General features: G+C 55.6%; 2 protein-coding genes across 3 annotated transcripts; one reads left to right on the top strand and one right to left on the bottom strand.

Annotated features, from left to right (window-relative positions):
- Positions 1–1,131: 1,131 nt before the first annotated feature.
- DEDD2 (death effector domain containing 2) lies at positions 1,132–17,345 on the bottom strand. The gene is made up of 5 exons (XM_004620698.2): positions 17,209–17,345; positions 16,227–16,592; positions 14,684–14,806; positions 10,592–10,732; positions 1,132–2,568 (listed from the first exon to the last, which is right to left on the bottom strand). Exons 2-5 carry the CDS (start codon positions 16,552–16,554, stop codon positions 2,177–2,179), a joined length of 984 nt encoding a protein of 327 aa, XP_004620755.2. The 5' UTR covers positions 16,555–16,592; positions 17,209–17,345; the 3' UTR covers positions 1,132–2,176.
- A 2,111-nt stretch (positions 17,346–19,456) lies between these two features.
- On the top strand, positions 19,457–23,374 carry ZNF526 (zinc finger protein 526). Of its 2 annotated transcripts, none has more exons than XM_055145617.1 (2): positions 19,457–19,539; positions 21,316–23,374. In XM_055145617.1, exon 2 carries the CDS (start codon positions 21,336–21,338, stop codon positions 23,331–23,333), a length of 1,998 nt encoding a protein of 665 aa, XP_055001592.1. In that variant the 5' UTR covers positions 19,457–19,539; positions 21,316–21,335; the 3' UTR covers positions 23,334–23,374. The 2 variants fall into 2 exon arrangements, with proteins under 2 accessions (XP_055001592.1, XP_004620819.1); XM_004620762.2 differs by having other exon boundaries at positions 19,476–19,863.
- Positions 23,375–23,610: the final 236 nt, after the last annotated feature.

Here is a 23,610-nt window from a genome sequence, read left to right on the forward strand (position 1 = left end):
GCTTTAGGGAAGAGCTGTATCTGCCTCACGGGTTCTCGCCCTCAGACGGTCACTTCCCGTCTCTGTGCCCATTTCCTGTAAGAAATGGAGTGCAAGCTCTGCTTCACCAGGGTAGCTAAGCATTAAGCTCATCGTGATTAGGTGTCTTGCAGCCTTGTCTGAGCACCTTAGCAATTAGTTGGATCAGGGCTTGAATTCTGGAGGCTTCTCACCTCTATCTCAACCCTTCTCCCTGTTGTGCATGGGTCCGGGTGCGCACCCTGATGTGGCAGGTGCATCCCTTCCCCCAGTAGTGGCCAGCTGCTGGAAATTCCTGCCTTCTCCGCCCCTATGTCCCCAACCTTGGCATCCTTCCCTTCAGGAAGGAAAACCCCGGCTATTGTGTAAGAAGCGGGTTCCTAAGTTCCTGAACAAGGGGTGGAGAAAGGGCAGGCCACCTCAGCTGGAGCCACTGGGCAGCAGGATGTGCAGCCTCTGGAAGAATAACAGCACCAGTCAGAATAAGAGCACCAACAGAAGGGAAAGGGTTGGCCAGGGGAAATCTCTCAAAAGGGATGGGAATGCATGCCATGCATGTCTGAGGCCCCAGACTCTGAGCTTAGACAGTAACTGTCCAGTCCACATTGCTATGCTGCATGTTGCTGGGAATGCACCCACCCCCCCCCCCAACACCCAAGATAAGCATCCAGAAGAGACAGGGATAGGAACCTGGAACAGGACACCAGGCGGACCCCTGGAACCTTTGGGCTGGCTCATCCTTGCAGACAGCTGGTTCACCTCACCAAACTACCTGAAGGTTCAGTTCCTCCCCAGAGCACGCAAGGGCCAAGCACATGTCCATGGAGCCAGGAAAGCATGTTTCCAGGGCAGTACCTGCTCCTTTGACAGGTGGGAAAACTGAGGCCCAGAGAGGAGAGCAAGTGGAGGCAGCAGCTGGTGGGTGAGCTCTGAGCAACGGTCCTCCCTCCAGCCTGATTCTGGGATTGGCACCATGGTGGCTCTCTTCAGCTTCTTGCTCCAGCTCAGTGTCCTAGGGTCAGGGATGCTGCTCGGTAGTACAGCACGTGCCCTGCATGTTAAGCCCAGGGTTCGATCCCCAGTATCAGAATAAAAGTGAGTCGAGAACATTAATGCCCACTGGATGCCCCTTTCAGGGCAGTTTTATTGATATCGTTTGTAAAACGCCTTTCCCACAAGCCTTTGACTCCCCTTTCTGAGAAGGTATTTGATGGCCACTCCTGGCCCCTGGCAGAGCAAGCCTCGGTCTGATACTGCACTGAGTCAGGTATCCGGATGCAGGCTCGGTGAGGCCTGCGACTGGCTCTAGGAAGCTGGATGGTGCAGAGAGAGGTCTGGGTGTGGATGCTGGGCAAGCCTGGCTGGCTGTCGAGATGTGTGGGCAGGTGTGCGGGCACTCCAGCTCCAGTGTCCCCAGGTGTAACTGAAGCCCAGGTTAGGGGCAGTAAAATTAGAGATCCTGAGTGAGAAGCCCTTAGGCCAATGAAGTGTGTGGGGCGGCCCAGGAAGAAAAGGGGGGTTGTACAGGGACAATGTGTACACACGGGAGGGAGGGATGTCAGGGACAGTGTGTGCAAACTAGGGTGGATATCAGGGACAGTGTTCGCACACTGGGCCGGGTAGGGGCTCAGGGACAGTGTGTGCACACTGGGGGGTCAAGTACAGTGTGTGCACACTGAAGGGGGATCAAGTACAGTGTCTGCACACTTGGGGAGTCAGGGACAGGGTGTGCACACTTGGGGGTCAGGGACAGCATGTGCACATTGGGGGATCTGGGATAGTGTATGAAACACTAGGGGCGGAGTTCAGGAACAATGTGTATACACGGGGATGGGGGGTCAGGGACAGTGTGTGTACACTGGGGTGGGGGCTTTGGTGAATGAGGAGGGGGCTCTTCCCCTTGGGGATCTGCAGGTCTGAGCCCCTGGCCTCCTAAAGCTGAGGGAACACAGCTGGGGGTGGGCGTGGGGGGAGACACTCTGATGGAAGTGGTTTAGACCTCAGCACCCACATCCTGTGGGAGTGGCAGCTGAGAGGCCCGGCTGGCAGGCAGTCCTCAGCGCTGCTGGAGTGGGTCCTCAGAGCAGAGATGGTCTTCCTCGTCCAGGGGAGAACGTGGCCCCGAGGCTAGGAGGGGGTTCAGTCTGCCGTGCCAGGATCAGGAGGCTTCACTGGGGCGCCGGCCCCCCTCCTCCTCCATCAGCAGCAAGCGGCGCCGGCCAGCCTCGTAGTCAGCCTCGTCCACACTGACCAGCAGGCGGACCGCCTCCCGGCCCACGGCCTCGCGCAGGGCCTCAGTCAGGAACACGCCCCGCAGGGCCTGCAGCAGGGCGCCGCTCAGGTAGTCACCCCAGAAGGCGTCCAGGTAGGAGAGCTCTGAGAACTTGATGTCGCACACCACGGAGCCCAGGTCTCTGGAGCGCAGCACGGCCGTGGCCTGCCCAAACACGTCCAGCTGCCGAGCCAGCGCCTGGGGCCGCCGCGATGCCACACCCTGCTCCAAGGCAGGCCCATGCTCACAGTACTCTGCTCGCACCCGGAGTCGGATGTCTGTGGAGAAGGAGGCAGGGGTCAGCGAGGGGCCGACTCTCACAGGCAACTTGGGAGGTCTCACTGGCCTCCCCCTACCTCAGGCACCCACAACAGGTCCCAGCCACTGGCCTGCAGGTCCCACTTCCTTTTCCTCCTGCTGACCACGCCCAAGTGCAGGGAACAACTCACCCAACTGCCCTCAGCTTGATCTGGCCTGTTACCTCCTGACCTAGCCGCTATCTCCTCCCTTTGCGTGACCCACTCCACCACGCCTCCTCCTGGCTGGCCCCAGGGAGGCCCCACCTGGCCCAGCCTCTGCCTCAGCTGGGGACACCCTGGCAGCCCCAAGGGAGCCACACCCTCTCTTCCTCCAGGTCTCTGTTAAAATGCCACCTCACCCTTTAAACGGCCCCCACCCCACACTCCCTATCCAGGCACTCCCCACTGCACACAGGCTCAGCATCTCCACCCTGAAGGCCAGTTTTTTATTTCATTTGTTTTGGGGCCACACCTGGCAGAGCTCAGGGCTTACTCCTTGCTCTGTGCTCAGGGATCATTCCTTGCAGTGCTCAGGGAAATCACACTGGCTCTCTGTGCATCCACGCATCTGAAGAGCCGGTGGCTCAGGAGGCGCTCAAGATACACTTGATGAAGAAACGCTGCAGGAACCAAGGGGCTCATTCTCAGGCAATGAGAATGAATGCTGCCTCCAGTGCTCTCCTCCACGTCAGAGATTCACACGTGGGCACCGCCACTCCAAGGCAAGCACAAGGCTGGCACTAGGCAGTGTGCAGCACCTTGGTTTTTGAGACCACAAGAATACAGCAGATCAGGACACAAGAGAAGACTAAGCTGCCTTCTCCCGGCTCTCGGCCACCAGCAGCACTCACTCTTCACTCAGCCTGAGCTGAATGTCGTTGTCCTGCCCACAGGAGGTAGTAGCTCTGTGCAGAAGGCAAGACCTAGGCTGCTGTCTGTCTGTCCATCCCCCAGCCCATGGGCTAACTGACCACCACCAGGAAACCTGCAGTCGCCCCACACCCACACCTGCCGGGACTGCTGCACCACTGGGCTGGATACTGGACTTGCTCTTCCTTAGAGCAGGCCTTGCTGTCACAGCCCCAGCCTCCAACATAAGATGAGGAAATACGCAAAGAGGTGTGAAGTGAGTGGCCAAGGTCACAGTCAGGCAGTGCATGGCAGCCTCAGGCCACTGTAGCCAATTCCAAGCTAGGAGCCTTCTGCATGTGCTTTGTGGCCTGGCCCTACTGCCCACTGCAAAGGGCTATGAAGAGAGCTCAGAAGAGCAAAGGCCAGTGCTCACGCAAGGCCTCCTAGGATTTCCAGAAATGCAGCCACTCCACAGATAGGGCAGAGGCTAGAGCGATAGCACAGTGGGTAGGGCGTTTGCCTTGCACGCAGCCGACCCGGATTCGATTCCCAGCACCCCATGTGGTCCCCTGAGCACCGCCAGGGGTAATTCCTGAGTGCAGAGCCAGGAGTAATCCCTGTGCATCGCCAGGTGTGACCCAAAAAGAAAAAAAAAATTAAAAAATTGCACACAGATAGGGCAGATGCTTTACCCCAGGCCTATGGGCAGGGACCACAAGCGGCCCATGATGACACAGAGCTCTGAGAGAGGAAGGAAGTGGTGGGATCAGACTCCCTTCACACTCTTCACCTTTTACAGACCGAGACTAAGAGGGGTTTCTAGCTCATTACGTGATTCCTCAGCAGCTCCACCTCCTCCATCCCCCACCCTAACTGCCAATCTTGCTCTTTCTGTCTCACTATTTAAAGGCCAGTAAACCCTGCACAGCTCCCTCTGCATAGTGAGCCACTCAGCCCCAGGACCCCATAGCTCTGGAGTGCGGCGCGCGTGCCCTCGGCGGAGGCCAGGAGCAGGCCGGGAAGAGCAGCGCCCATCCAAGGCCACCAATGGCACCTACACAGACAGGCGGGGCATCCCACAGACCTTGAGGTGAGTCCCGGCTCTGCCACTCTCTAGCTGTGGGGCCTTAGGCATGTGACCTCACCTCTCTGAGCCTCAGTTTCCCCATCTGAAAAACATAAACAAGAGGGTCCCTGCTACATGGTGGGATCATGAGGATTAAATGAGGCAAAACTCACATAGGTCTTGATCCAATGATCAGGAGCGAAAGGCACCAGAGCCAAGACTGATTTTAATACCTGCCTCTACCTCACGGTCCGGGCCCAACCCATGACCTGTCACCTGGGCTATTGAGCAGCGCCTCAATGGCTCCCTTTATCCCAGCCTGCCCTCCCCACCCTGCAGTCCACAGCGAGTGCTCTTAGCTGCCGCCTTCCTCAGGAATGACCAGCTACCACCTGTGCTCCCATGCCCTGTCATGCACAAGACCAGCTCACGAGGCCCCACATCCTCCCAGAATACCACCAACATGGGGGAAGAAAGAAGACAGGGTATATCCCTGACAACAGACACCGGGTGGCCAAAACACCCACCATGGTGACATGAACCTCCAACCATGAGGGCCACTGGGAGACAGTACCGCATCGGGGAGACTTCCCATGCTGGCCCACAGGGTCTCACGGTCTCCCATCACCCCATGGTGGCGGGGAAAGCCTGCAGCAGCCCAGCCCACAGCAGGTCCCGGCCTAGTCTCACATGCAGTCTCCACACTGTTTCCTCAAGATGGGCATGCACTGCTTGGCATGTGCCTCTGATCATGCCTGGCCACACTAGGGGCCTGAGCTACTGTCCCCTTTTCCTTGGGAGGAAACTGAGGCCCCCAAGCTGAGTCACCTTGCTAAGAAGTGGCAGAGCTGGAATTCCCACTGAGGGGCCCAGCTTCAGAGCCCACGCTCAGAGCCACCTGACCTGCTTGCCACCACTTCCGCCTGCCCGCCTGCCTGATGTGTAAGGCCTAATTAGAGGCCATCCCCAGGGCCAGGGAAAATGACAGAGTGTGCCTGTAATTGCAGTGGCAGTGACCAGAAAGCCTCTGCAGGAAATGACACTGGCAGAGACATGCAAATTACAGGTAGGTGGAGCCAGGGAGATGGGCATTCCCAAGGCAGGCATCAAATGGGCCTGGGCTGTTCCTGGGGGAGAGGGCCCAGCTGCCGGCCTTAGTGGAGGGGGGCCTGGCAGAAGTCTGACCCACACCCCCCACAGGTGACCACCAGCAGCCCAGATGTTCATATCTAGCAGGGGCTTAATAATTTCAGAAATGTTTCATTTCTTTTTTTCTCAGGGGCTTAACTGTTTCACCATTGCTCTGTTCCTCTTTCTCAGAAAACCTGCTACCAACATCTTTCTGCCATCACAGGTGGTGGCCAGGACCCACCTTACAGCTTCCAGTGCGGGGAGAACGAGAGGAACTTCCTCAGTCAGCTGTGAGGGGAAGCAAGAGCTGAGACAGCGATGGAAAGTGGGGTTTAAAGAGGTGGCCAGTGTGAGGCCGACTAGGAAAATGTTCCAAATAGAGGGGACTCAGGACCAAGGTCTGGGGAGCAGCGGGGGTAGGGGTGGGGAAGCGTGCTAGGGTTCATGCAAACCTGGGGCTCCCTCCTCTTGCAACTTCAGAGTGAAGAGTTCACCCAGTCCCCTCAGCGCCGCACCTCTGCTCTACAATGTCTGCCCTGTAGCATTTTCCTTTCAATAAAGCTTTTCCTAGCTTGCAAGTAGAGTCTGACTTGGTTTCTGGCAGCCCAGCCTAACAGAAGTCAAGGCCCATTGGGCAGGACCGAGGCCTTTGGGGCACACAGGAACCACCTAGAACCTCCTGGTGAGGTTGGGCCTGCCACTGGACTCACAGCCTCCCTTCCCTCAGCCTGTTTCCGCCTCCCCAAAGGGTTTATCACCTCATCTCCTCAACAGCTGTCTGTGGACCTGGAGGGCGGGCCTGTGAGTAGCACCCTCTCAGGCGTGGCCCTGAGGGTGTGCCCGCCCACAACTCCTCCCAGGACCAGCACCCCACCCACTCATGCTCTCAGACAGGAAGGCACAGTCCCATTCCCCTGTGCAAGGTTCAACCCCCCCAATGCTGTTACAGGGTGACACCTCCCCAGATGGGCTGGGAGGGAGAGGGGCTGCCACACCTGGGAATCAGGGTGGGGAGGCATTCCCCTTTTCAGAACCAGCTAGCCCAACCCAGCCTGGTGAGTCAGCAGTCAGACCTGTTCCAGCCCCCTAACGTCACACCCACACTTGCTTAACAACCTCCCAGCCAGGCCCTGCCCTGCAGAAGGGGACCTGAAGGCTCTGGGCCAGCAGGCCTTCCTCTGGCTCCCTGATCAGAATGTGGGAACTCGCAGGCTGTCCTGCCAGCCAGGTGATAAGAACAATCACAGGTACGGCCCCCAAGAGCCCATGGGGTTCTGACATCTGTCCCTATAGCAGCACCAGCCTGGAGGGTCACTTGGGCAATGAGAAAGACAGGGGACAAGCTCCAGGGGACAGGCAAGCTCAGTAGACAAGTGAGCATGCCAGGCCCGGGCCCCTGGGAAGTAACTGCTGCCCCATTTCCTTCCCACCTGCAATCCCCCCTATCTGCCTGCCACTGACAGGGAGCAGCTCACAGCAGAGTCCTGGGGGACATGCCCCTCCAGTTCATTCAATCCGAGGAGGGGCCACCTGAGAGTGTGGGTGTGTGAGAGGAGTCCACCTGGGCCTGCTCCTCCCTCAGGACAGACGGAATCTCCTGAAAGCGAGCGCCGAGCACGCACCCCACTGCCAGAGCCTCTTACTGACTGCAGGTGCAGAGAGTTCCTGCTTCCTCAGCCCCTGCACCCCCAGCAGTCCCCTGGGCCTCGCAACAGTGAGCACTTGAGGCCAGGGCCTTGGCACACTTTGAAATCACAACTCATCAGGTGATTTTTGAGATCGGCTCAGATTTCCTTTAAAAGACCGCTACCAGGAGGCTGGAGTGATAGCACAGCGGGTAGGATGTTTGCCTTGCACGCAGTTGACCCGGGTTCAATTCCCAGCATCCCATATGGTCCCCTGAGCACCACCAGGAGTAATTCCTGAGTGCAAAGCCAGGAGTAACTCTGTGCATCACCAGGTGTGACCCAAAGAGCAAAAAAAAAAAAGAAAAAAAAAGAAAAAAAGACCTGCTACCAGGTGGTGGAAGTAAGTGGACAGGGTGGTGGAGGTTAAGTATACACTGTTAAGGATATAGGGGTTGAAATATTCATTATATGCCTCTCACCCAAGTCAGAAAAATTTGTACTCTTATGGTGACTAAATAAAAAAATACATTAATTTAAAAAATAAGACACCAGAGCAATAGTACAAGCGTTTGCCTTGCACGTGACCAACCTCATTCAATCCCCAGCATTCCATATGGTCCCCCAAGCACTTCTAGGAATAATTCCTGAGTGCAGAGCCAGGAGTAACCCCTGAGTATCGCTGAGTATGACCCCAAAAGAGCAAAAAAATAAAATTAAATTTTAAAAAAAAAGGAATGTAAAAAGAAACTGTTACTGGGAGCTCCAGTGTCCTCAAGAAGTCGGAAAGTCTGCTCTGGATGCTGGAGGCCCAGGGTTCATCCCCAGCTCCATTGCCAGAAATGATCCTGAAACAATGCCGGGTGTACCTTTAAGCCCTCCTGAAAATAGTAGTAAGAGGGTTATGGGAGTGGAAAGGTAGTATAGTAAGGGACTTGCTCTGCATACTGCTGACCCAGGTCCAATCCCAGAGCCATAAAACCCCTGAGCCACCAGGAGTAATCCATGATCACAGAGCAGGAGTAAGTCCTGACACAACTGGGTGTGGTCCAAAAAAAAAAATTAGTTACTCTGTCAGAGAGAGCGAGCTGGTCGGGTCGAAGCTCAGACCTTCCCGGTCTGACCCCGGCTCTACGTGATCTTCTGCGCCTGGCAAGAACAGCCTCCAGGTACTGAGCAGGGCGGACTCTACATAGGCAGGTATTACCCCAAAATCCAAAATAAGTAAAATCAGTTACCAGTGCGGGCCTGGAGGGGGGAGATTCAAAGTACTGGAGTGGGGCTGGAGAGATAGCACAGCGGGTAGGGCGTTTGCCTTGCATGAGGCCGACCCGGGTTCAAATCCCAGCATCCCATATGGGTCCCCTGAGCACGGCCAGGGGTGATTCCTGAGTGCAGAGCCAGGAGTAACCCCTGTGCATCGCTAGGTGTGACCCAAAAAGCAAAAAAAAAAAAAAAGAAAGAAAGAAAGAAACTGCGTGTACATGGACGGAACTGGAGCATAGCAAACAGAGTAAAGACTATGTCCATCTATGTATGCATGGGTGTGTGGCATGCCATCATGTTGTAGAATTAAAAACTACTGTTTAAAAAAAAAAAAAAAAAAAACAAAGTACTGGAGTACATGCTCTGTGTGCTGAAGCCCAGGTTCAATCCCCAGCACTGCATGGCACCCCCAGGACCGCAGGGAGCAACCCAGAGCACTGCTCCACATTCAGTCACTTGAGTGTGATCCCAAAACCTTAAGTTCCTATGGAGTAAGAAGACAGCTCAAGAGGTGAATACAGGAGCCAAAGTGATAGTACAGCGGGTAGGAAGTTTCCTTGTACATGGACAACCCGGGTTCAATTCCCAGCATCTCTTACGGTACTTGAGCACTGACAGGAGTAATTCCTGAGTGCAGAGCCAGGAGTAACCCCTGAGCATCGTCCTTTTGACCTAAAAAGCCCCTCCCCGACCAAAAAAATACAAATAAACCTAGAGGTGAATTGCAGAGTTTGATGACAGGGACCTAGGTTTAATCCCCAGCGCCCATGTTCCTTCAAGTACCACAACAGGGAACAGCCCACAAGCCCACAGCAATAGTAAGAGTGACCCCCAACAAAGAAAAATGAGTATCAGACTGCCAGGTCTCTCTAAAATAATAAAACAGGTATTAAGAGTCAGAAATGAGGTTCATGAATAAAATGTGTTAGGAAAAGAAAGCCCCGGGTTCAATACACACAAACACACACACACACACACACACACACACACACACAGAGTACTGGATCACTTGGCTCAGGAATGAGGTTCATGAATAAAATGTGTTACGAAAAGAAAGCCCCAGGTTCAATACATACACACACACGGAGTACTGGATCACTTGGCTCAGGAATGAGGTTCATGAATAAAATGTGTTACAAAAAAGAAAGCCCTGGGTTAATACACACACACACACAACACACAACACACACACACACACAAAGTACTGGATCACTTGACTTCCCAGCTAACCACTGGGACAACACTTGACCGAATGAAATCAAATGCCCACACAGATCCGCCTCTCACACCATCCTCTCCTCAGGCCACTTCTCTCTATCATAGCCCCCAAGGCCAGCTACCACACCGATATTCCTGTCCCAGGCACACTAACCAGGTTCAAGAGCTGGGATCCTGAGAGGGAGCCTGCTCAAGTGTACTCTATGGGTCAAAGCATTTTCTCTCCTAGCAATACTGCCAGATATCACCATTTCTAGGGGCTGGAGCAATAGCACAGCAGTTAGGGCGTTTGCCTTGCACGCGGTCCACCCAGGTTCGAATCCCAGCATCCCATATGGTTCCCTGAGCACCGCCAGGGTTAATTCCTGAGTGCAGAGCCAGGAGTGACCCTTTTGCATCGCTGGGTGTGACCCAAGAAGCCAAAAAAAAAAAAAAATCACCATTTCTAGTCTCAATTTACAATGTGAAAACTGAGGCACAGAGGCAACTGGTTACCTGCCCAGGGTCAGACACCACAGCTAAGTACCAGAGCTAGGATGTGAATCAGGCAGCTGTCACAACATCCTTAGTTTTAACCCTGTATTATTCCACACTGCAGAAGGAAAAACTGCTGAGTAAGTAACCCCTGCAATGTTTACTGAATAATGAACTGCAGCTCGGAACAGGAAGTTGTCAGGGAAGGCTTCCTGGAGGAGGTAACACGTGACATGACCTTCAGTTATGGGTAATAGACAGATAAGCAAAATGGCAGGAGGAAGGGTAAGGACAGTACTGGGCTGAGTGGTCCTGGGGCAGAGAGTCTGTTACCACACTAACAAGCTCTCCCAGGGCCCCAGACACCTACCACAGGTCACTTTGCCTTCGGAGGCTGGCCTGGTCGTTTCCTGCTGTTGCTGGGGGGTAGCTGGGCTCCCTCGCCGCCGCCGCCTGGCACCACCACTGGGCCGGCCCCGACTCCGCCGCTGCCGCTTGGTTGGCGGGGAGCCTGAGAGGAGAAAGATGGGGCGCATGAGAACCAGGATGACAGACGAAGCCCCACACGGATGCCCAGTGGCCAGGACCTGGCACCAGCTGGTCCCTAGAGACCTGGGAGTGACTCCTGAGTACTGAGACAGAAGCAACCCTTGAGGATATGGCTCACCCCACCTCACCCCACCCTACCCACAATGGAAAGAGAGGGGAGAGAAACAAGGCAGAGCCCCAGGAAAGACCCTGAGTCTAGTCTTAGGCCAGAGCCCCACAAAGCCAGTCCACAGGTGGGGGTGCCCCTGTAAGGGCCGGTGAACACAGCCAATCCACAGCTGCAGCCCCACTGCCAAGAGTGACCCTAGAGAAACCCCTGTCCCCAGAGACAGGCATGACAACAGTCTCTGGGACACTGTTTTACAACCACAGTCATTGTTTACAGCTTATTATCTCCCCACTTTTATAGTCCATAACCCGCAGATTGGAAAACAATATAGGTCAGACAAAGAGAATACAGTAATTAGCCAGGGAAGATTGTTCAGTGAAATAAAGCAGGAAACGATCAACGTCCACAGCAGCAATATCTACACAACAGGAAAAGAGAAACAACACCCATTTGCTGTTTTGCTGGGTGCGAAGGAACATTTAGGAATGATTAGCTTTTTTGAAGGTGGAGGGCAAAACAACAGTATAATTAATACCTTTAAGAAAACTCCTTTATATCCTTTAGTTTTATAGAATATAAAGGTGGGGAAAGTGGGGGACTCACTATTGGGAAAGACGGAGGGGGTCTCCCCACATTTGGTGAGGGGGATGAGTGAAACCCTAAGTTTAGTGCCGGGGACTGATCCAAGTGTCTCAACCTCTATCCTAGCTATCTTGCCCTAGCTTTAACTTCTGAAGCCTGCTGTTCTTTTAAAACTTTCGAAACATTAAAGAAACAAAGAAACAAGTCATAAAATCAAAGAGGAACAGAAACAAAATATCTCACTGTGGACAAAATTTTAGACAAAAACAATTGGAGTAAAGTTACTTCAAGTAACTTAAAGGAACATTCTAACTAAATCCTCAAGTAGGGTGCATTCCGAGGACAGGAAGAACTACAGATAAATCATTTCATTCAGTAGAAAGGACCAGCAGAGGCCTGGCACTCCATTATGGAAGCTCTTTACTTTTATTGTAAAAGGAAACAGATACGTCCCTATCTCAATTAAGAACCAAGATTTTAATGGAAGAGAAAACAAGTCCTTATAAGTTTCATTTTGAATTGAAAAATACAAATACGTACTTTTAAAATCTTTTAAGCCATATTTCCAGCCTCTCAAAATAAACTTTTTTAAATTAAGTTTTTTGGTATTTTTTTTTGGGGGGGGGGCATTGGCTACACCTGGCAATGCTCATGGGTTACTCCTGACTCAGGAATTACTCCTGAGGTGATGGGGTCCATGTGGGGTGCCAGGGTCAGCTATGTGCCAGGCAAGAGACCTACCCGCACTCCTATCACTCTGGCCCGAAAATAAACTTTTTTTGGTTTGGGGGGGCTATACCCAGTGGTATTCATGACTTACTCCTTGCTCTACACTCAGGGATCACTCTTGGTGGGCTCAAGGGATCATACAGGGTGCCAGGGATTGAACCCGGGTTGGCTGTATGCAATGCAAATGCCCTACCCTCTGTACTATCACTCCAGCTCCTGAAAAATGAACTTATTAAAAAGCAGGGTTTCACAGCTATAATTCTCAGTTCATTGAAAGAGCCGAGGAACTATGCCCATGCAGCACCCCAACAATGGACAATAAAGAGCCTTGCCTTTGAAAGAAATCAGCCTCCCTGGGGCTGGATAAATAGTACAAGGGATCAGGCACTTGTCCTGCATACAACTGACCAGGGTTCAATCCCACCACCCCGTATGTGGTCCCCTGAGCACCGGCAGAAATGAGTATTAAGTGCAGAGCCAGGAGTAAGCCCTCAGAATCACTGGTTGTGTCCCCAAAACAAAACAAAACAAAAAAACAGGCTCCCCCAAACAGCTGCTACCAGAGCAGGGGACAGGGCAAGCACACAGGAGCCCAGGCACCCCACAGTGCCACAGAACATGGTGCACCCCTGTAGTGACAATGCAGAGACATATCAAAGAGACCCAGGGTAATTTAGCCAGTCGGAAGCTCAGAAGAATACAAACTGATACCAGTAAAGAAACAAAAATACACATTCGGGGCCAGAATGATGGCATGGTGGGTAGGGTTTTTGCCTTGCACATGGCCAAACTAGGTCTGATCCCCAGCATTCCACATGTTGCTCCAAGCACCGCCAGGAGTAAATCTGAACGCAGAGCCAGTAGTAGTCCCTGAGCATTGCTGGGTGTGACCCAAAAATAAAAATAAATACACATTTAGAGTGACAATCACCCACAAAAAAAAGACAGAAAGCTCCTCCAGAAAGAAGTTACCATCAGAGGTAGAAAAAAGAAAGAAAAAACAAGAAGGTTGCCAAGTGACAACAAAAAAAACTGAGTCCAACAATATTGCCTGCAACTGACATGTCAGACAGTGCGATCATACAGTGGGGAGGGTACTTGCCTTACATGTGGCCAACTGAGGTTCAATCCCCAGCACCCCAGAGCCAGTAGTGAGCCCTGAGGACTGCAGGTGTGTTTCCCTCAGTGAAAAATAGCTACAGCAGATCCCACTTAATCAAGCGAATCAAGAGGAAAACCTGGGGCTGGAGAGATAGCACAGCTGGTAGGGTATTTGCCTGCCTTGCACGCAGCCAACCTGGGTTCGATTCCCAGCATCCCATATGGTCCCCTGAGCACTGCCAGGAGTAACTTCTGAGTGCAGAGCCAGGAGTAAACCCTGTGCATTGCCAGGTGTGACCCAAAAAGCAAAAAAAAAAAAAAGGAAAACCTGACTCCCAGCCCCTTGAGCCACTTCCCAGGACTGGCCATCAGCACAGAGCCTTCTGGGCCTGGAAACTCGGCCCTCTCCAAACTCAAGTCCCACCTCAAACAGAATGGGGCCAAAACACCCCAGGAAAAACTAATCAGAAACCCCCAGCAGAACTCCCAGCAACACAGTGGCACTGGCACAGCCACGCTGAGGACTAAAAAAGGAGGGGGAACGGGCATGAGCAGCAGCTGGGCACAGAGCAGGCCCTGGCAGGGAGGCAGGGAAGCAGAGGCTGGCCTTATAGTTCCTTTCCAAGACGTGAGGACGATCTTCAGGAGAAACAAAGACTCACACTCAGGCACAGCCCACCAAGACAGAGCCAAGCAGACTGGGGGCTGCAAGTCATGTCAGAGAGAGGCGCAAGACCCCAGGATTGCTTGAGATGGTCAAAGCAAAAGGGGTAAAATCTTCAAATGACTGACTGTATGTAAAGGACTGGCCATAGGGAACAAGCTGTATGTAGGGGACTGTGTGTAGGGGACTGACTATGCAGAGGACCCAATGGAGGTGATTGTATGGAATGCTGACTGTATGGAGGGGGGTGACTATAGTGTAGTGCTTGTATGTAGGGGGCTGTAGAGAGGTGACTATGTAAGGGAGTGGCTGTATGGAAGTGAGTGACTGTATGGAGTATACTGACTGTAGGAGACTGTGTGGAGGTGAATAAGGAGGGGGCTGATTGCATATGGAGAACTGACTGTATGTAGGGAACTGACTGTATGTAGGTATGAGATTTGAGCATGGGAAAGAGCAGAGCATTGGAAGGGAGTCCGCGAGAGCTATTCCATAGGAACAACACCAGAAACCCAGCCACAAGGGCCATCCAGTGAAGCGTGCCACCCACAGGCCATGCCATCGAGATGAAACAGAAAACCACAAGAAACAACGTGCTGTGTACTTCTGGACACAAGCTTAGTTTGCAAGCATAAACACATGGCAAGACCTAGACCGAGTGCCTGGGCACCCCATCGTGCAGGCTCAAGCTGGGAGAGAAAAGGGTCCTCAGACCCCCAGGAGCCCACCTGTCTCCCACTGGCCCTGCTGAGCATCCATGGGACTGCCTGACTGGCGCTGGCGCCGACAGCTTCCCTCGGTCCTCTTTGAAGAAGAGCTGGAGGTGCCGTAGCTGTAGCGTTCAGGTGAAACTGTGGGGTGGAAGAGGGAAAAAACATGTTGACAGCTTTGCACCCCACCCAGAAAACAGCACCTGCTCCACAGAGCCAGAGGGCCCAGAAACCTGCTCCCAGCCCAGAATATGACCAGAGCCTACCCAGCTAGAGGTCCTTGTCCCCCAGGGTACCTAACAGTGTGCAGCAGCTCCATCAGGATCACTGTTAACAAGGATTGTGGTCATGAGCCTGGCCATGTTGCCACCAGCCAAGGATCCAGGCTCTTCTGAGGCCCCACGGAGAAAATAGGCTTCTTCACAGGCTCTCCTCCAGACCCAGGTACCCCAAACTTCTGCCTGTTCTTTCTAGCCCTTCTGGTTATCCAATTCTCATGGCCTTGCCCTGGGTGGGTGGCAGAAGCTATAGAGTCTCCACACTCCCCAAGCTAAAAGCTACCAGCCCAAAGTCGGCCTATGCCCGACTGGCTCCTGGACCTGTGGACCTGTGGACCTGTGGACCTGCAGACCTGCAGCCCTGCAGCCCTGCAGCCCTGCAGCCCTCACAGCTCCTCACCTGTTTAGGGCCATGGGCGGGCTAAGAGCAAAGATGCTGGAGGCAACCCAGCTGGGTCTGAATCCTGGCTCCCATACTTCATAGCTGGTTTAGCTTCAAGCTGCTAGGACCTGGCATCTCACCTAACTCTGCCCTAGCTTCAGTCCCCTCTGCTCCAGCTACACTGGCCTCTGAAGAGGCCAAATTCATTCCTGCCGCTGGGCCAGAGACTTTGCCTAAATCGGGAATTTTCTCCCCTAAGATCTTGCAATAGCGCCCTTGCAGGCTCAGAGGTGACCCCTTGTCCGGAAGATCCCAAATGCTGAGACCAACTGGTGAGAGAGGCCCTTCACTCTGAAGCACCCCCACCCCAGCTTGCTATCTAGCCCATCACTTTGACTCTTTAGCACCCTATCGAGAATTCAAATGACCTGTTTAGCTGCTTTACTCTTGGGTTTCCCCAGCCAACCTAAGCTCCACAGAACACACGCGGCGTCAGTCTCATCATGTCGGCATCCCCAGGGCCCAGCCCTGGGGATTCAGTGCTGACATGTGACAAGCTGCTTAGCTGCTCTGAAGCCACGGTTCTCCCCCCACAGTGGGGCCTGGGATTACCGGGAGGACAGAAGGTGACAGTTCACATGAGGGGCTTAGCTCTCCGCCTGCCAAGAACAGCGGCTGAGATCTTAGGCCTGTGGCTGAATCCCAGGGTTCACCGGGACACCTTCAAGTCGGGCCTCCTCCCTCTGGCGTTTCTCATTGATTTCCCAGGCGGGGTAAGGCGGGCAGGATAGGGCCCTGGCTGTCTGGGGCACTGTGATGATCAGGACACAGATTGGGGCCAACTGGGTACCAGTAAGCCCTCTCCCCCACCGGAAGCCGGTCCCCCAGCCAGCACACGTACCTGGTCGGCGCCGCTTGCGCGCCAGGTGCGGCAGCAGATCGTGGCGGGCCAGCACGCGCAGGAGCTGCCCGAGCAGCCGCGGGTTGCTCTCGTCGCACTGCCCGCGGCGCTCCAGCTCCAGCAGCAGTTCCAGGCCGCTTCGGGCGCGAGCCAGGCCGCCGGCGGCTCCGGGAGCCTCGTCCAGCAGGAAGGCCAGCAGCTCCAGTTCACACTCGGTCAGCTGTCCGCCCACCACCTCGAACATACGGTGGAGCGACAGCATCCCGTAGTAGTCCAGGCACTCGTCCTCCTCCCAGCTCGGGGCCGGGGTCGACCCGGACTGCGCCATGACCAGGCGAGGGGGCGGAACAAGCTCGGAACCAGGACCTGGAACCCACCCGGCCGGGGACCGGGGCAGCGGTCAGCGGCGCGGGCGCCCGGGCCTCCCAGCGGCCGGAGCGCCCCCGCACTGGCCGGCCCCGCTCGCCCACTCCCATACCGGCGCCCTCCGCTCCCCCCGCCCCCGGAACTGGATGGTATCGCCCGTGATCCCCTAGTAACCAGCCGGGACGCCAAACCCCGCTCGTCCTCAGACCCCCGAAGGGCCGGAGAAGCCCGAACGCTCCTCCCCAGGTGGTCTGTTCCGAACATACCAGTCCCTCGACCCGACTATGTGATTCTGCCCGAACAAGCCTAGGGCCCACCCCGGGGCACCGTGCCAACTGCCCTTTGACTCGGGCAGCACCATACCGACGTGCCCCTTGGCTCTCCGTCCAGTGGTACCGTCCGACCAGCCCCTCGGCTCCACCCAAGTGGTACCGTCTGAGGGTGACCCTCTGCCCCCTAGAAGTGGGACAGACCAAAACAGCCCTTCGCTCTACACAGGTGGTACTGTCCGAACCCGACCTCCTCGCCCTGTACGGGCGGTACCGCCTGGTCCCCCGCAGTCAAGCGGTCCCAGCGACCCTCTACCGGTCACCCTTAGGCCGCCCTGGAGCCTTACCGGATCCCGGCGTCCGAGGACTCCTGGGCGACGGCCGCAGCCACTTGTTTTGGATCTTCTGGCACCTTCTCTATTATTACGCCTGCGTCACCTCGCCCCTCCTCCTTCCCCCAACTCGCGCAGGTGCGACCGCCACGCCCCTTGCGCGCACGCGCAGAAGTGGCTTATAAGCCCCGCCCCTCGGGCCTCCGGGGACCCGCCCCCAACCGTAGCGTCTCGCTGGGCCGTGCGGCGTCTGCGCAGAACGAGTGCGACGCAGCGTCTGTGCTGGAGCTGGTCCTCCGCTGCCGGGTTACCGCTTCCTGTCCGTGACTCAAGTGCGACCGCGTCCTTGTTGCCCAATGTCACGGCCTGTTGGAACTATTCATTTTATAAGTTACAGCACCCTCCTCGTCACGACTTAGATGCTCACGATACTCTTCGGCCGCCCATGCACGGGACAACAGTCACCATACCAAAGGCTCCAAGTAGCACCCGGTATGATCGTGACTCCGTTAGACTCCCACTTCCTTTTATTTTTTATTGCATTTTGAGCCACAAAATGGGATTGAACTTGAACCTACGCTGGTACAAAGCACCTTATCCGCTATAGCCTCCCTCTTCCCCTCCCGCTTTCCTTTAATGGCACCCAGGAAGCTATCCCAGCCCCACCATCTCAATAATCCAGACCATCCTTCTGCCCCTACTTTCTTCCTCATCTCAAAGAACCCTCACCTACGTTGGGCACTGCTACCTCCTTCCTAATTAGAATAGGCTCTTTCATCTCAACTGCGCTCCTAGCATTCAATTTGTTCCCTAGCCCATTACAGTTAACACTACCCAGTGTCTCTAATATCGCCAAAATCCATAATTCTTCTCAACCCCTGTCCTCCATGGTAACACACTTAGAACCTGCACCAGAGAATTTCACTGACGAAAGTGGTAGATTCTCTATCAAAAGAATTTTGAGCGTTGGAGAGATACTATGTAGCATGTAAGGCGCTTGTTTTACATAAAGCCAACCTGGGTTCTATCTGTGGCATCCCATATGGTCCCCTGATCATCACCAGGAGTAATTAGTGAGTGCAGAGCCAGAGTAAGCCTGAGCATTGTCAGGTGTGACCCCAAAACAAAAAATAAAGCAACAACAAAAAGAATATTTGAGGCTGTGGTGTCCCAGAGTCCTCCCTTGCAAGACTTGGGTGTAGTCCCCACCGCCTCCGCCCCCTACTTAAATGAATCTGCACGTGTTCAGAGACAAGTCTCCTTCCCAGACCGGTTCCCGCCCCCGGATTTATATATCCCTGGGGTAGGGAGAGGCCAGGGTCCTGCTTGGAACTAGCTCAGCAGCAATGTTAGTGCAGCAGTAGCCTCAGAAGAGTCCCTTCCTCTTTCTAGGCCTGTTTCCCCACCCGTGAAACAGATGACAATCATCTGATGAATAGCTTCAGCAGGTCAGGACGTGGGACAACAGGGACGCGGCTGAGTCACGAGCGGAAGCAATTTAGCAACCAGCTATCAAACTGAAACCTGGTGCCGGGGGAGAAACACTGTGAAAACCCAGTAAGTGAATAATATCATTAAGTCGGTGGAAAATGAGAGAGAAAGCAAGCTGACAAACTAAAAAGAACTATGTCCTTGTGAGATGAATTACAGTGGGCACTACGTGGTATGAATCTCTCGAATATTGAAGAATTTGTACGTGTTTGATTGAACCCAGCCCCTCGCAGCCTTTGAAGAGGTGAGGGATCCAAGTCCATTTCATACAGGAGTAAAAGTGAGGCCCAGGGGCCCGTGAGAGGGCGACTGGTAAGGCGCTTGAAGGGTTCGATCCCAGGCCGCGCCAGAGATGATCCTTGAGCATAGAGCCAGGAGGAAGCCCTGAACACGGCCGGGTGTGACCCAACACTCCCCAGCCCCCAATAAAATAAAAGTGAGCTTCAGAGACGTTTAAGTCTCCCAAGCTGTGTTCCTGAAGATGCGTCGTCTCTTCAGCTATGAAATAAAACCTCAGTCAAGGTCTCCCGCCGCCCAGACCACTCCACAGGTCCTCGTTTCCCGATGACACCTACTTCTCCCCAACTTTCGGAACGGGAGAAACGAGGAGCGGCCCGGGAGAAGTGCGCAGGCGCCGCCCGGAGCCCCGCCCACGGGGCACGGTTGTATGCGTGGAGAAACTCCCCGCGCCCCGCCCGGCTTCTAGTGCGCACGCGCAAGGGCGCGTGCCCTTCGCTGCCGGCTCCCATTGGCCAGCTCGCTGAAAGGCGCCGCCCAATGGGAGGTGAGGATAGTGAGGGGTCCCACACGCCTGGAGCAGAGGGTCTGTGTCAAGAGCGGCGGGGGCTGTGAGAGGTGAGAGAGACGGGTGAGGGCGCCGCGGGGCGGGCGGGGGAAGAGAGCGCTGGGCGTACCGAGAGGGCAGAAGAGTGAGAAAGAAAGGGAGGGACTCCCCGGGGTCGAGGAGCTTTGGGGCCCGCGCTCCGGCCAGAGCGAAGGGAGCGCTCCTCCGTCCGGTGCCCGGGAGCACGGATTGAACGAACTCCGGCGCTGCGCACGACAGTCTCTCCGGAGCTCGCTGCCCCGCCGCCCGCCTCGCAGTGAGCTCTCAGGCTGCAGACTTAAGTGGCATCTGAGAGAAGGGATGCGTAGCCGGGAAGTTGAACTAACAGGCCTCAGGTGGGTTCCTTCCGGCAGGACTTAATCGACTTTATGTAGAGCCCCGCACTCACCTCCTGCTAGTTCCCACAGTCCAAGATAGGGAACGCAGACGGAGAAGTCAGCTCTCCCGGACCACTTTCCAGAGGTGGTGTGAACATCTGAACATTGTTTCTGTCCCTACTTTGAGCCTTGCACCAGGCTCACCCTGGCGGGGAGGTGTCTGTTTGGAGTGAGATGGTAAAGATACCCACCCCCCACCCCCCCCCACACACACATACGCATCTGGAGAAGGGGTTGAACCCTGCGAGTCTGTGTTGACTCTTTCCAGGAAGATCCTTTATGTAATGGTTGTTCCAGGCACAGGGCCTTGCCACTCAAAAATAAGCTTGAAGTCGGTGGTTAAGGCCGGTGGAGACCCAGGACTTTGGGTGAATCATTTGCTCTGTTTTTCTGAGCACTGGCTGACAGCAGGGCCCTGGGCGGTGTTATTTGGGAGAAGTCTCTTTAGCCTGCAGAGCCCATCTGGCGGGAGAAGTTGAAAGCACCCAGAGACAGTGACACGCAGGGCCAGACTTCCTGGAGGGTGTGTCACTGCAGTTCCTAGGAGGGGGGTGTTGGTGGTGGTGGAGCTTGTGCAGGACTGCAGCTGCCTGCTGGCATCATAACACTGGGGGTACAGTCCTGGACTTAGCTTCCAGGAATGTGGAGCGCCTCTTTATGAAGAGAGCTGGGACGAATTGAGCCCCAACACTAATAACTGGGGGCAGTCCTGGGAAAGCCCAAAATTCAATTCCCTGTCCCACCCTTTGCTTACTTTTTGCTGTGATGGAGATGGCACAGGTGCCCCAAGGGGAATGTAGCCATCCCCTTATGAGGAGGTCAGTGATAGGAAAGGCTCCAGAACAGAAAATGCTGGGGACATGGTTTAGAGACCAGAAGAGAAGCCTCTTTTTTTTTTTTTTTTTTTTAAGTGGCAGATGGCGCAGAACAGAAGAATGACTTAGGGTCCAGCAGTGCCTTTGATAGAGAACTTCACATCCCTGGGCTCTCTAGCCTTGATCAAGGACCAGATGTCTCTGCAGCACAGAGACATCTGGTCCTTGACAAGGCTAGAGACATCTCCTGCTCCTAATTCAGAGGTGAAAAAACAGTCCCAGAGAGAGGAAGTGAGTAGTGGGACTTGCAGAGCCCAGGGCAGGTGGTTCTTAACACTTTACCTTATCTCTGTTTGTGTAGGAGGAAAGTGTTGGAGGGGGGAGGAGTGGGGTCAGACCTGGTCCCTCTGAGGAACTGGGGCAGCTTGGAGGCAGGCTGAAGGGTGCTGACTCTCCTGTAGGCCTATGTCTGGCCTGTATCAACTCATTAAAAACTGCAGCAGGAGCACTGGCTTCAGACCTGACAGCAGTCAGGAGGGACAAGGGATATCCCTCGGGCTCCTGCTGTCTCACCAGCCCCTCTCTCTTTCCCCAGGCTCCGCCACCCTCCCCACAATGGCCGAAGTGGCAACCGAGGGCACCGAGATGCCCATGCAGATGTCTCCAGCAGCCCTGGAGGTGTCCACTCTGGCCCTTGGGGAGACGATGGAAATGTCTGCAGGGGTGACCGAGATGACCCCTGGGGAGGCCCTGGCCTCCTCCCTCTTCTTCCAGCACCACCAGTTCATGTGCTCTGAGTGCGGGAGCCTCTACAACACACTGGAGGACGTCCTCTCCCACCAGGAGCAGCACGTGCCTGCCACGCTGGACACAGCTTCGCTGGCCACGCACGAGGCCAGCCTAGAGCCAGGCAGCCTTGAGGAGGGACCTTTCCAGTGTTGTGAGTGCAGCCAGCTCATCCTCTCCCCCACTGAGCTGCTGGCCCACCAGGATGCCCACCTCCGGGAGTCCACCAGCCAGATCCAGTACCAGTGCGGGGACTGCCAAGAGCTGTTCCCTTCTCCAGAGCTGTGGATGGCCCATCGCCAAACCCAGCATCTGCCGGCAGTGCCAGTGGCAGAGCCTCCAGGGCCCCTTCCCCTGCCGCCGCCAACACCCCCTGCACCTCCCGAACTAAAGATGGAGCCCTACGAATGTCCTGAGTGCTCAGCCCTGTGTGCTACCCCAGAGGAGTTTCTAGAGCACCAAGGCACCCACTTTGACTCCCTAGAGAAAGAAGAGCGCAATGGGCTGGAGGAAGAGGAGGAAGATGAGGAGGAGGAGGAAGAGACAGGGGATGAGGAGGCAGCCACAGAGGTAGGCGATGACGCTTTAGGAGGAAACAAGGCCACTGCAGGCCAGGCCCCGGGCTGTGGGGATTGTCTCCAACACAGGACCTCCAGTGGGGTACGCCGGAGACACCGGCGGGCATCTAGGGGCCCCGCCTCGGCCACCCACCCCTTCCATTGCGGCCAGTGCCAGCGCAGCTTCAGCTCTGCCAACCGGCTGCTGGCCCATGGGCGGGCCCACGTGGGGGGCACACATGAGTGCCCCGCCTGCTCCAAGGTGTTCAAGAAAGCCGCTTCCCTGGAGCAGCACGTGCGGCTGCACCGTGGTGAGGCTCGCTACCTGTGTGTGGACTGCGGCCGCGGCTTTGGTACTGAGCTCACGCTGGTGGCACATCGGCGGGCCCACACCGCCAACCCGCTGCACCGCTGTCGCTGTGGCAAGACCTTCAGCAACATGACCAAGTTCCTCTACCACCGGCGCACTCACTCTGGCAAGAGCGGGGTGCCCCCCACCACCACCACGACAGGCTCCCCAGCACCCCCCGAGCCTGCACCCCCACCCCCGGCTCCAGTCCCAGCCCCACCTGTGCAACTGCCCTGCCCTCAGTGCTCCAAGTCTTTTGCCTCGGCCTCCCGGCTCTCCCGACACCGGCGCTCAGTCCATGGGCCCCCTGAGCGGCGGCACCGCTGTGGCATCTGCGGCCGGGGTTTCAAGAAGCTGGTGCATGTGCACAACCACCTGCGCACGCACACGGGCGAGCGGCCCTTCCAGTGCCACTCGTGCGGCAAGACCTTCGCCTCTCTGGCCAACCTCAGCCGCCACCAGCTGACGCACACAGGCGTGCGGCCCTACCAGTGCCTAGACTGCGGCAAGCGCTTCACACAGAGTTCCAACCTGCAGCAGCACCGCCGGCTGCACCTGCGGCCTGTGGCCTTTGCCCGTGCGCCCCGCCTGCCCATCACCGGCCTCTACAACAAGAGCCCCTACTACTGTGGCACCTGTGGCCGCTGGTTCCGTGCCCTGGCCGGCCTGCGGCTGCACCAGCGTGTCCACGCTCGCACCCGGACTCTGCCGCTCCCCCCGCTCCCCCGCTCTCCACCCCCGGCACCGCCCCCGCCCCCTGAGCCCCAGCAGACAATCATGTGCACAGAGCTTGGGGAGACCATTGCCATCATCGAGACCTCACAGCCGCTGGCGCTGGAGGACACGCTACAGCTGTGCCAGGCAGCGCTGGGGGCCAGCGAGGCGGGCGGGCTGCTGCAGTTGGACACAGCCTTCGAGTGAGCCAGAGAGCAGGAGAGCAGCAATAAAAGCGTTTGGTTGCAGCTGCAAGTGTGGGTACCTCTGGGGAGAAGGCAAACCACCCCGACAACCCACTGTAGTGCTCACTGCGTAACAGGGTCTGACCCTGGCACATGCGCTCTGTCCCAGAGGTTTCCCCAGTCCCTGATGAGGAACTGATGGGACCTGTAGCTCTGGGGTGTCACATGGTCCATTTCAGGTCATCCTGCTTTATGCTCTGTGCGCAGCACCTCTGGGTTCTGCAAGGTCAGCCATTTTC

The sequence above is a fragment of the Sorex araneus genome, chromosome 8 (assembly GCF_027595985.1).
Source record: "Sorex araneus isolate mSorAra2 chromosome 8, mSorAra2.pri, whole genome shotgun sequence".
Taxonomy (NCBI): Eukaryota; Metazoa; Chordata; class Mammalia; order Eulipotyphla; family Soricidae; genus Sorex; species Sorex araneus.